At 38.2% G+C, this 12,601-nt stretch overlaps 1 protein-coding gene across 1 annotated transcript in view; it reads left to right on the top strand.

Moving 5' to 3' along the window:
• The window catches only part of LOC104273335 (von Willebrand factor A domain-containing protein 8-like), a gene marked incomplete at its 3' end in the record, with an annotated part of 61,754 nt that extends 59,301 nt beyond the window's left edge, over positions 1-2,453 (top strand). Inside the window, exon 19 of the mRNA XM_009868645.1 lies at positions 2,444-2,453. Coding sequence (XP_009866947.1) covers positions 2,444-2,453 — 10 coding nt within the window. The remainder of the gene's footprint in view (positions 1-2,443) is intronic.
• Positions 2,454-12,601: the final 10,148 nt, after the last annotated feature.

Here is a 12,601-nt window from a genome sequence, read left to right as displayed (position 1 = left end):
TCCTGCTAAGCACATGTATTTCTTTCTCACCCATAAACACTTGGATTAGAAAATTTTATTTTTTCATACACTAGATAAAAAAATGGACCAGGACAACAGATGAATTGACAACAGTTCAAAAGCTGAAATAATATCAAATGATCTTCCTGCTTTTTATGATATGAACTTTAAATCAATAAATTGAAATAAAGACTGAATAAGAAACTGAAGATTCAGTTTCAATTGAACTGTGTCCTTTTTCAGCTTCGTTCCTAATCCTCGCCTGTCTTCAACTTCCTAGCTTCATCACCCTGTCTCTTTCCATAATCACTGTTTTTCAAATAGCGCTTATAAAAACGTACATCTTTGATATTCTGCCCTTTAACAACATGGTCTCTGTAACACTTTTTCTCTCACTTCCTCCTCCAGCTTTTTGTCTTCAAATGTCTTGTACTTGTATTCCTGATAATTGGATAGCTCTATCACATCACTTTTCTGTTGCTGTCTGCTTTTTATACTACCTCTCCTAGACTTACAGGATCATAGAGTAGTTTGGGTTGGAAGGGACCTTAAAAATCACCTAGTACCAACTCCCTTGCCATAGGCAGGGACACTTCCACTAGACCAGGTTGTTCAAAGCCCCATCTAGCCTGGCCTTGAACACTCCCAGGGATGAAGTATCCACAGCTTCTCTGGGCAACCTATTCCAGTGTCTCACCACCCTCACAGTGACGAATTTCTTCCTAATAATTTCTTCCATCACTTCTTTGCAAAATGCCACTTTTGTGACCTGCTACTTTCAGCTTTGTGTTAACTTTCCTGCTGTCTTCTCTGCTTGCAGCAGCCACCTGCTCCTTCTGGATAAAATACACTATCATTTTTATAAATCTCAATTATTTCACAAAATACTGCAGTATTTCTGTCTTTCCATGTGTCTCTTTGAAAAATTGTTCTCCAGTGAGTTGTAGTCGAGCAGAACAGTATTTTAACAGATATCTCAGGAGAATCATAGAATGCGTTGGTCTGGAAGGGACCTTTAAAGGTCACCTAGTCCAACCCCTCTGCGGTGAGCAGGGACATCTTTCACCAGATCAGGTTGCTCCATCAAGCCCAAGCTGGAATCTTGTATAGGGACAATGTTTGGGGGTTTGATGAGGCTGTAGAATGTCTTAGTTACAGCATGCTGGTTGATGCATCTCTAGGAAGAATAAATGCCTTTTTGGTCTAGTCAAGTTGAACTTCTACAAGCTCTGTAAACTACTGTTTATGGTTACAGAGTTTTAGAGATAGAGTGAAGTAGAAAATGATGAGCAGTCCTATGCATTCTACAAAAATAATTCCTGAATATAGAAAAAAAAAGAAATTTCTATTTCCTGGGTAGCGTTTTGAAATACTTTGTGAATAACTCAGTCTGTATAATACCTTGGTGAACTTTATAGGACATTTAAACAAGGATTATGATATTGTTAGTGCACACTTTTGGATTGCAAAGCAAAGTAAGAGCAAGTTTACGAATAAAACCCATTTTAGTTGATTACCCTCTAAGAGAAAAGAACATTATTAATCCTTTCTTCTTGAAAAATGTGGAGGTGGTTCCATGCTGAATGAAGGTGGACATTCTCTGCCCTTTCAGAAATGTATTTGGCAGCGGTACCTCATTAGTCCTTGGAATTTGGTTTGCAGACCTTCTAGTCCCACTTCAGCCAGTCTCTCTGGAACTGAGTGTGCACTTGTCAACTGCATAACCTGCAGCTCTGAGTTTCTGGTGAGGTAGTGAATCCATCAGGAAATGGCTGATGATGACATCATGAGTTCTTAAATTGGCCCATATCAACTGTCACTTCAAATAATTACGTATAAAACAAGTACTATGAATGTATGTATAATAATGCAAGTATGGAATGAGTATTGCAACTGAATAGTACCTCTTCTGGAGTAGAGAGATATATCCTTAGCTATAAAATATCCTTGCTGGTGGCTGTAATGAAGAGGTAGCCAGAGAAGAAACTGCTGAAGTGTATAAAAAACTGTAAGAGCTTTAAAATTAATAGAATTATGATCTTGATTAAAATGTAGTGTTATGTAATAAAAGTAGTGAATAAAGAATAGATGAAAATAATCAGACTGAATTTCAGAAGTATTATGATTTATGAACCTGACTGCTTCTTCTGAACAAGGAACTCCTGGCCAACATCAAATGGATCTGTTGGAGCGTGTTCAGAGGAGGGCCACAAGGATGATCCAGGGGCTGGAGCACCCCTGCTACGAGGACAGGCTGCGGGAGCTGGGATTGTTCAGTCTTGAAAAGAGAAGGCTCCGGGGGGTCCTTATAACTTCCTTCCAATACCTGGAGGGAACGTACAGGAAGGCTGGGGAAGGACTTTTTACAAGAGTGTCCACTGATAGGACAAGGGGAGATGGATTTAAGGTATAGGAGAATAGATTTAGACTGGATCTTAGGAAGAAATTCTTCAGTACAAGGGTGGCAAGACTCTGGAATAGATTGCCCAGAGAAGTTGTGGATGCTCCCTCCCTGGAGATGTTCAAGGCCAGGTTGGGTGAGGCCAGGGAGGTTGAATTAGATGATCTCTAAGGTCCCTTCCAACCTAGTCCATTCTATGATTCTCAAAAACTGGCTGTTTTTTGACGATACCAAAATCATAAAGATATTCCAGAAATGTTTACCTTCAGTATCTTGTGAGGTAAATAAGAGGGAGATGCACTGTGATGTAGTGTAGTACAGTTTGTTATGCAATGTAATTGATGTAGGTGTCTTTTGTAGAAGAATACCTCACCCCTTTTACCAACAAACAGGAACACAGAAGAACTAAAAATGCCCTTAAATCTGGTTTGGTTTTGGTTTTTGATGGTTTCTTAGGGTGGGGTTTTGTTGTTTTGGTGTTTGTTTTTGTTGTTGTTCTGGGTTTTTTTTTCTGTGTTGATGAAACAGTAGAAGGAGTTCTGCTTATCTAAAACTACGTATGTTCAATGACATTCAAGTAGGGAATACTTGCCTTAGAGGTAATGAGCTATTACAAGGAGTAATTGTAGAATCTAACATTTTATGTCTTGCACTTCAAGATGATGAGGGGAAATAGAAGACAGAAAAAAGAGTTCTTTTCCTTCAACATCCCTTCTGACATCTGTGTTTACTTGCTCTACCACTAATTCACATGGGAAGGGTCAGCCTGACCTGAAGGTTTCAATTGCTTTTGGAGGTTATAAATCCTTTCTCTTAACCTTTCTTACAGCACCTCATTGAGAAGTTTTATTTTCTTAAAATTTTTAAGTGTTATAAATCATTTTGGGACCATAAACCCGAGAATCTTAACTGGAAGGAACCTGTGATTAGACTTAATAAGGAAAGCATTATAAATTGTTTGCTTATAAATTATTCAAAAAATTGGCTTCCTCTTGCATGCTTCCTAATATTTAGGAGTTGACCAACTCTTTTGTTGCATTAATTGTGGAGTTATGGGCCTCTCCAGAATGGGTAATTTGGTGTAGGCTCTGCAGGGCTTCTCTCTAGGCCCAAGCTCATGAAGCATCTTACTGCTTTTCTGTGTTAAGGTAGACCTTTCATCTGCCAGAATTTCCCAGTCCTTCCTTTCCTACAAGAGTACGTTTCAGCAGAGAAATCCTACATTTTGTTTCCCATCTGCGATGGTTGACTCCATTTTCTGCACCCAGGATACCAGCTACACATTACAGAGCAAACAGCATCACCTTGCCTAATATTAACATAAGGTTTTAATGGTTTCACCTTGAGTGTGCATTCATTGTACTAGTGGAAAGGTGAAAAATCTGAGACCTGTGCAGTCACAGGGCAATGAGAGATCTGTATAGAAATTAAACACATACCAGCCAACTTTCGAAGAAGCTATGATGTCCTCCAAATAAACGTAACACAGAGTCAAATATTTATGTTGCTTCTAAATGAGAGAACCCTGGAAAGCCTCATCATTTATGAACCTTGCTGCTGCCACTTTTGCCATCTCTCATGTGAGTGATATGGAAGGAAGTTGCCAGTGGTTCTGTGCAAAAATCTGAAGTTAAATCTAGATCGTGGATCTGTAAAACAAATTTCGTTGAATCAGGAGAACCATTTTCAGGTAAAGTGATTATATCTTGCTTAAAAACATAGTCTCTTGGACCAAAAAGATTCCACAGAATGAAGAAAAATGTTTTAAAGGTTTAGAGCAGGCAAGAACATGTGCCCTGTTTATACTGTAAAATACTTCTTAGCACTGATGAGAGTAGTAGGTAAATATAAAAATGTAAGTTTCTAGCTCTCCTGCATAAAAATGTCAGAAGAAAATATCATGGACTTTAGACTGCTGACTCCTTTGGTGTGATCAAAATAAAAAAGATTTATTTTACTTCTCTTATCATCAAATTAGTAACTAATTGCACACAAAGAATGGTTTGCGAGGGTAAAACGTACTTTATCTGTCATCTAAACATTTAGATTTGCAGCTGTTTGGAATTCAGTCATACTGTCAAGCTGGTTTTTAAATGTTAATGACAATGATTTTTTCCTCCTTGAAGTTACTATTTCTGTGTAGACTGTATTACAGAATACAGTATTTATCCAATGCAAGCTTGATTTAGGGCTCCATTATTTTTATTTTATTTTATTTTATTTTATTGTGAGAAGTCTTTTAATAGCAAGTTTCTTAAAAGCTTAGGTTCTGACTAGGAGGATGTAAAATTCAGTGACTCACTTTTGCTAGTGCAAATGAGGTGCTAGGTTTTACATGCTGAAGGCGTTTAGATTAACATGTATATCAAGTTTTTGGAGTCATATGGTGTTATCTCAGCTTTCATTAAAATCCACCTCTAGTCTTTAATACATGAGCTTAAAAAAAGGAAGAAAAAAAGAAGATATACGTGTAATTTATTCTCATCTGAAATCTTAATTTACGCAACTGAAGAAAATTGGAAAAATACTGTGGAGGACATCTAGTGTCAACTTAAGACCTGTGAATTGGACCTCTGTTTTGCTAGGGTTGGATTAAGTCATGTAGCCAAAAAGAGCAACTGTCAACAGGAACCTCTGAAATTATTATCTGCCATCATGAGTTGTGCTCCTAATTGCTCTGATACCAAATAAAAGCCTCTCTGTTTTGGTAGTCCCTTTAAGAAAAAATAATTATGGAAAGAACATCTGTGTTCTCAGCAGCACATTTGCTTGGTTCAGCAAGGTACAGTTTTATTTTTTCTGTGTCTTTAAAGTTTGGTGTATGTTATAATCCTTGTATTTGGAGATACTCAAAAGTTGTCTGGATGCTGTCCTGGGCGTCTTGGCTCTATGTGGCCATGCTTTTAGCAGGGGGATTGGACCAGACGACCTCCAGAGGCCTCTTCCAACCTCAACCACTCTGTGAATACACAAATCCACGGGCCCCAACGGGGTGCCTCCACGTGTGCTGAGAGAGCTGGCTGACGTTGCTGAGCCCCTTTTCATAATTTTTGAAAAATCATGGGGAACAAGAGAGGTGCCTGAGGACTGGAAGAAAACCGATGTGACTCCGGTCTTCAAAAAGGGCAAGAAGGAGGACCTAGTTGACTACAGACAAGTCAGCCTCACCTCCATCCCTGGAAAGGTGATGGAGCAACTCATTCCGAAGGCTGTTTCTATCCAAATGGAAGAAAAGAAGATTGGCAGGGGTAGTCAACATGGATTTACTAAGGGGAAATCCTGCTTGACTAGTCTGATACCCTTCTATGAAAGTGTGACCAAATGGGTAGATGAAGGGAGAGCAGTAGGTGTCATATACTTTGAGTTCAGTAAAGCTTTTGATACTGTCTCCTGTAACATCCTCATAGGAAAACTCAAGAAATGTGAGATACATGATTGGACTGTGAGGTGAATTGTTAACTGACTCAGGAACAGAGTTCAGAGGGTTGTCATCAGCAGTACAGAGCCAAGTTGGAGGCCTGTGGCCAATGGTGTTCCCCAAGGATCAGTGCTGGGTCCAGTTTTGTTCAATATCTTCATCAACGACCTGGATGAGGGGACAGAGTGCACCCTCAGCAAGTTCGCTGATGATACAAAACTGGGAGGGGTGGCTGACACACAGGCAGGCTGTGCTGCCATCCAATGAGATCTGAACAGGCTGGAGAGCTGGGTGAAGGGGAACCTCCTGAAGTTCCATAAGGACAAGCATAGAGTCCTGCATCTAGGAAGGAATAACATGAGGCACCAGGACAGATTAGGGGCCGTCCTGCTGGAAAGGACCCCATGGAAAAAGATCTTGGAGTCCTAGTGGACAGTGAGTTGTCCGTGGGACAGCAGCATGCCCTTGCGACACACTGAAATTATTTTTGTTATTTGACAAACTTACTATTATTTTAAAAGATATGACACTACCTTATTCTGATTTTCCTAATGTTACATTGCCTTCCAAAGAATTTACCTGTGTTGCATCTGCCTGTGAAAGTTACTGTATTTGTTCTAGTGACTGATGACTGGAAAGTGTGATAGAGGGTTCATTTAAAAAATCTTCTAAGTTTTGCGTTGTGTCTTTTCTAGTTCTGTAACAAATTACAGTAATCTGGTGATCTTGTCTTCCAAAAATTAACTGAGTTTACATATGTTATCCTTTTCAAAATAAATGTGATTTTGCTGTGATCTTTAACAATTGAATTAATGGAGAGGTTTGGGGTAGTAAAATGAGCTTATGGTGTCCCTAAAAGCAATAGCTACTACAAACTGTCCATTAATCTTTAGATGTTAATTTTCTTTCCCTCTTTTCAGCAAATGTAATCAGTACAAAATCTAATTACCTGTTTTCCATAATGAGATAATTTAAAAGTACCCTTTCAGCTTTATTGACTTCAGATTTTTTTAAATTCTAATTTTAAAAAGTTGTTTAAGAAGGATTAACTTCCTTTGCCCAAGACACAAACACATGATGTCGTAGGATTATAGTGTACTTGTTGTCAGAATTGCATCTGGTTATCTTCTCTTGAAGGAATACAGGACCATGGAAAATGCTGATGTAGCTCTGCAGGTCTTTTTTAAAGATGAGCAATCCAGAAAAGCTAACTCTGTAGTGGACTGTTGTTGAAGCAAGTTCTTAAGCTGTATTGGTTTATTAGAGGAATTCATTGAAGGAAAGATGAGTTTGTGTTGTGTATTTGTAAGCTTGCAGCCACCAGAAAAAAAAAAACCAAAATAAGGTAATCTTTCCTGATGATCCCAAGTGTAGAATATTTCCTTTCAATTTTGTAAAGTAATCTTGTAGTGTGTGCTTTATTCTTTACACAGCTCAGATTTGGAAATAAATTATAAGATGGCCTATTTTTGTTGTGAATATTTGTCTTGGGAAGCAGCAAACATATTGTCTTGCATATAGTAGGTGGTGTTCTGGTTTTTTACTCTTATTTTTTCCCTTAAATGCATTTTCAGTCAATCAAGTGTTGCAATGCAAGTCTTCCAAGAGTTCATGCAAGCTAATGATCTCTGTTTCTAGTGTTAGGTTTTTCATAAGCTGGCTGACAAGCTCTGCTCTTGTCACATTCCAGGTGTTAGAGAGCTACATCAGGTGACATTCTGTAAAAATTGAATTCACCTTGAATGTCCTGCAGTGTGGCTGTCACAGAGAAATAGGTTAGAAGACCTTGTTGTTTCATTTTCCTCTAAAACTGAAGTCACAGTTTCTTACTGTTTACTCAGCGAAATAGTCAGTAAGGGGATTGGTAGGGTGTCGTGGTTCTTCATTTATGAATTTTGCAGTTAGGGTGAGTGAATTTCTTATGTTGTTATAACAAATCCTGTGAAAAGGTCACGTCTCATTTTGAAAGGTGGATCACATATAAGGAATTCTGTAACTTGATTTAGCCTGGATTAAGCATTTTTCCCCTTGTCTTTTGTTCTCCCACCTTCATTTATACTGAGCAATGAGTACTTTTATACTCTAAATAATTTCTGTGATTTTAAATAAATATATGTCCTACTGAGTAGCTGTAACAGCCCAGCAGAAGAAAAATGGAGATTTAATTATCAGCGCATACAGATAAGTCAGAAAGGCTTTAAAGTGTTTTTTTAACAGAGAAATGAGACAGCTGGTTGGCTTTCCAGATATTTCAGAATTTTCTAAACATAATAGTCAGATCATACAATGCAATGACTGCATGATAGGTCAGCAAAAGAAATTAGTTTTAAAATGTCAAAGTCATGCAGATTCTTTTTTGTGTGTTAAGATTGCCTACTCTTCGTCAGGATAATCCATGAGTGGATTAGGTAACCAATTAACAGCTTCAAATGGTCCTTGGCCTAATTATTTGTCACATACTCTTAAAATTAGGTCACAGCAGATGGGTATATTCATTGAATTGTAATTGAGAAGAGATATATGTCTATGTACATAGGTATTTAGATAGATAGATATCTCACAAAAATTAAGAATAACAATTATTAGAGCATATATTCTGTGTCTCTGATTTTTCCTTTCAACTACCGTGGAGTTCCATTTGGAGAATATGAGGAAGCTCAAACCTGAATCTGATTTATTTAAGCTTTTTACCATGGGCCCCGACCCTTAAAACCCAAGGTTACCTTCCCCAGATATTCTCTTACCCTTTCAGCCTCAGTGTAGTGACACAGAAGAGCCAGGACAGTGTTCTTTAGCACTTGCCCAGATGGAGCAATTCCAGTGGATATGGATGTTTGTTACATTCACCGAGGTCCTGACACTGTCCTGTATTTGGGCATAGCCCTCCTCAGGGACTCAAGTCTTAAAATAAAGCATTTCCTTTTCTTAATAATATAAAATAAAATATTCTTATAAAATAATATAAAATAGCTTTTCCTTTTCTTAAGTAAGACAATAATGAGTAAATTATACAGTGCATCATGCTGTGTTTTGGTGTTTGCATTTCAGTGTTCAAGGGAGGACAAGTGTCAAACCACATAATGAATATTCGCAGATGTGTCATATAAAGAGCATCAGCATTTTTAATGAAGAATTTCATGCATTGATTTCATTTATCTAAATTACTGTCTTTCAGCGAGGTAGTCCTCCCGATGAACTCACACAAATTTCAGGAGAAGAGGAACATCATTCTCTTTTGGTCTTTAATTTTCTCTCCTGGTTAGTTGCAGCTCCTGTTTCACCACGGGATATCCACAGTGCTTGGAGATTTACTTTCTTTATACCTTTGCCTCCCATCCATCCCTGTTTCAAGGTCTATCGATGGAGATATTCTGCTCTTCCAAACGACTCCAAATTTTCATTGGAAAGAGCCTGGGAGAAAATTTCTGTCTCCCATGAAGGGAATAAGAAATGCTGAACTCATTGGTTGACTTAGTGTAGAGGAGAATTCTATTCTAAACAATAAAATATCATAGAATCATAGAATGGCCTAGGCCGGAAGGGACCTTAGAGATCACCTAGTCCAACCTCCCTGTTATGGGCGGGGACGCCACCTCTTGACTAGATCAGGCAACACATGGGGACCGAGGGGGAATCGAACCCGCGACCTTGGTATTGGTCATTGTTGCCAGCACCGTGCTCAAACCACTGAGCTAACTGGCACATATGCAGTTCTTCTCCTCTCTTTTTGGAGTAGTTTTTTAAAATTGAGGTATTTAATAGGATTTGGATACATCTTGAGAAGTGACAGGGACAGAATAGACTGAATAGCCCCTGTGGTTGATGGAAATTTCTCCTGCCCCACCTCATAGTTGTTCCTCAGAAAGAAGGCATTGTTGTCAACGAAATAGTAGCTGTCACAGACTAGTGTGTTCAAGTAAGTCTAGAGACCTCAGAAAAAGCTGCCTTTAGGGTAAGTAATGCACCAGTAGCAAGAAATAAATAAAAGGCAGTGATGGGAACTAACAAACAAAAAAAGGTCAAAGGACTTTTGAAAAGTCCTACTGTGAATTGAGTGGTACTGGCAGAAGAGTTGCTGAGTTTCACTAGCAGATCTTTTCCTTTTTTTTATAGAATGCTTGTGAGGATGGCTGCTTGATAAAAATAAAAATGCATTCTTAGCAAAGACTTTAGTGAGGTTTTCATGTTTTTCATTTACAATTACAAGACAAATGAGTTCAGCTGAGTAGGATGACAGTATGTCAGACAGCTTCTCTCACTCACTTTTACATTCCCACAGTCTCACTTCTTTGTGTCAGAGCTATTTTCATCTTGGGTGCCAAACGTGATGAAATTAGGAGGTTTTGATATTCTTGTCTTAGAACCTAGTTAATATTAGAGCCTAGTTAATATTAAGGTGCTATTATTAAATAAGTGAATGTGAATTACAGTTTTGAGTTCCTTTCCTGTGGGAGTGACATTCTACAGTTTAATGATTTGAGTGCCAGACGTATTTTACATTTAAGAAAATTTGTATAATACTGTTAAAAAATATTTCAGACTTAGCTTATTTTTATTATTCTGTATTTCTAATCTAAGCAGAAAAAAAGACTCTAAGGAGGCAAATTATTTTTAGCCATTCTTTACTGTGTTTAGATCATTGTAAGTTCTGAAGATCATGTTCTGTTCTGAAGAACAGAAATTAATGACACCTAATTGCATAGTTTATGATTCTGTAAGGAGAGGAACATCTGTACTAACCTTGGCAAAATCATTTCTATATACGTGGCCGAATGTAACAGCCTGAGCAAGTACAGGAGTTTTGCATTCACTTATGTCATCAAGCCAATGGAATTAATAGTTGGCTGTATCTTTAGCTTCTATAATATGTTGCAAATCCCCTGAAATATTTCCGTAAAATATCAGGGCTGAATAACAACAAAGTAGAAGAAAGGAGGGAACCACATATAAAATAAGGAAAAGCAATTAGAAGCTAGATTTAGATGTAAGTTCTCCTTTCATTCTGATAGTTTCTACAATGTTGTTCTGAGCTATGCAACTTTTAATAATAGCACCTAAGTAAACTGTAAACTCTTCTAATGTTTATTTTCCTCCAAGATACTGTGAATTCTGTCTTTCCTGACAGAATCCTAAGGATTTGTGTGAGCTACTGGTGATACTAAGCATAAATTAGTATTCCATATCAGGAGGTTGTATGTAATCCCTGCAGAGCCAGAGGATTAACTAGCTCACCAAAAGTAAAATACACTATTTTGCCTTACAGTAAAATGCCATTTGACATTTGTGTCTTTGCTTCTGTCACCACCTGTGCCTATTCATGCTGCCACTAATGATCTTCCTTTCCTGTCATACTCTGTTCACGCACAGGCTCTGTTCATACACAGTTCACTAAGTGCAAATATTATGAGTTGTAAAGAGTCCGGTAATGCTTTGTCTTTCTTTACTTAAGTCTTGGCCTATGCTTTCCTTAAATCTTCTCATTTTATCACCTTTCTGTTACTTTAAAGAGATCACAGCTCAGGTTTGACAAATCCTTCACATTTTCCCCTTGAATTAATTCCTTAGAACATGCTTCCATGACTAATTAGTAACTTGTGATTGTGCCATCATGTACTCTACAGTTTAGTTTACACATTTTAAAATTCTTCTACTTCTCCAGCTGTATGGGCTTGAAACAGAAATGATAACTGGTAATGGAGGTAGGCTGATATGTACAGTCTGGGGATTTAGTCCCTAAATAATCCGTATTCAGGAAACAAAAGTCATTGGTTTATTTTTGAATCCATTACTGATTTCGCTGCCTGGCGTAGAAATGGGTAGACAATCAGGATGGCAACAAAATCTTTGGGTTTGTGTCCATGGTAGGTTTTCTAAGATAATAGATTAATGCTACTGCTTATTTCAGTGGTTTAAAGCAAAATATATGTAGCAATTGGATGCAATATGAAGATAGCTGCTATCAGGAGTGCTGCTGCTTGTGACAGGCTGCATTTGGTGGGGTTAAATGAAGTGAAGGTGGTCCTAGTTTGTAACCTTTCCCCTCGCAGATTAAAGTTCAGACGGAGTAGCTGAACGTAAAAAATCTCCATTCTGACCCCATGCTTTCTTCCTGCGCATGGGAAACCCTGGGATAAATCAGTCATGAGTTTAAAGCAAAACAAGAAATTATTAGTTATTAGGGACAGAAGTCCTGCTGACAACAGTTTCAAATAAAGGAAATGTGCATGTTATGCCGTCAGTTTAAAACTGTAATTGGAAACTGGCCATTTAATAGTGTGCTGCAAACAGTACTGTGTTTGATTTCCTGTACCCATGGAGCTTATCGGAATTATTGTTAGTTTTTTACAAGGTGTTACAAAATTAAAGATAGAACTGAGGTGGATATTTGGAACAGTGAGTCAGCTTAGGTTAAGCAAACAGTTTTGTTACTTGGCGTGGCTGTGAAGGGTAGGGGAGTTCTGTTGCATCAAATCTCAGTTTGCAAGACAAAGGTTACCAGCCTTACCTATTGACCGAAAGGTGGATCTCCAGCAGCCTGAGTGTGGTGTTCCTGGTGGGTTTTGTCATGTAAATATTCCATCCATCCATTGATGCAGACTAAGCCAAATTTTGAATGAGTGTGGTGTTCCTGGTGGGTTTTGTCATGTGAATATTCCATCCATCCATTCATGCAGACTAAGCCAAATTTTGAAATACAGGAGGGGATTGAGTCTACACTTAGTCAGTTTGCAGATGACACCAAGCTGGGAAGGAGTGTTGGTCTTCCGGAGGCACTGCAGACG

This window comes from Apaloderma vittatum, unplaced genomic scaffold (genome assembly GCF_000703405.1).
Source record: "Apaloderma vittatum isolate BGI_N311 unplaced genomic scaffold, ASM70340v1 scaffold4554, whole genome shotgun sequence".
Classification (NCBI taxonomy): Eukaryota; Metazoa; Chordata; class Aves; order Trogoniformes; family Trogonidae; genus Apaloderma; species Apaloderma vittatum.
Note: the sequence above shows the minus strand (reverse complement) of the source record. Positions and strands in the feature narration are given on the sequence as shown.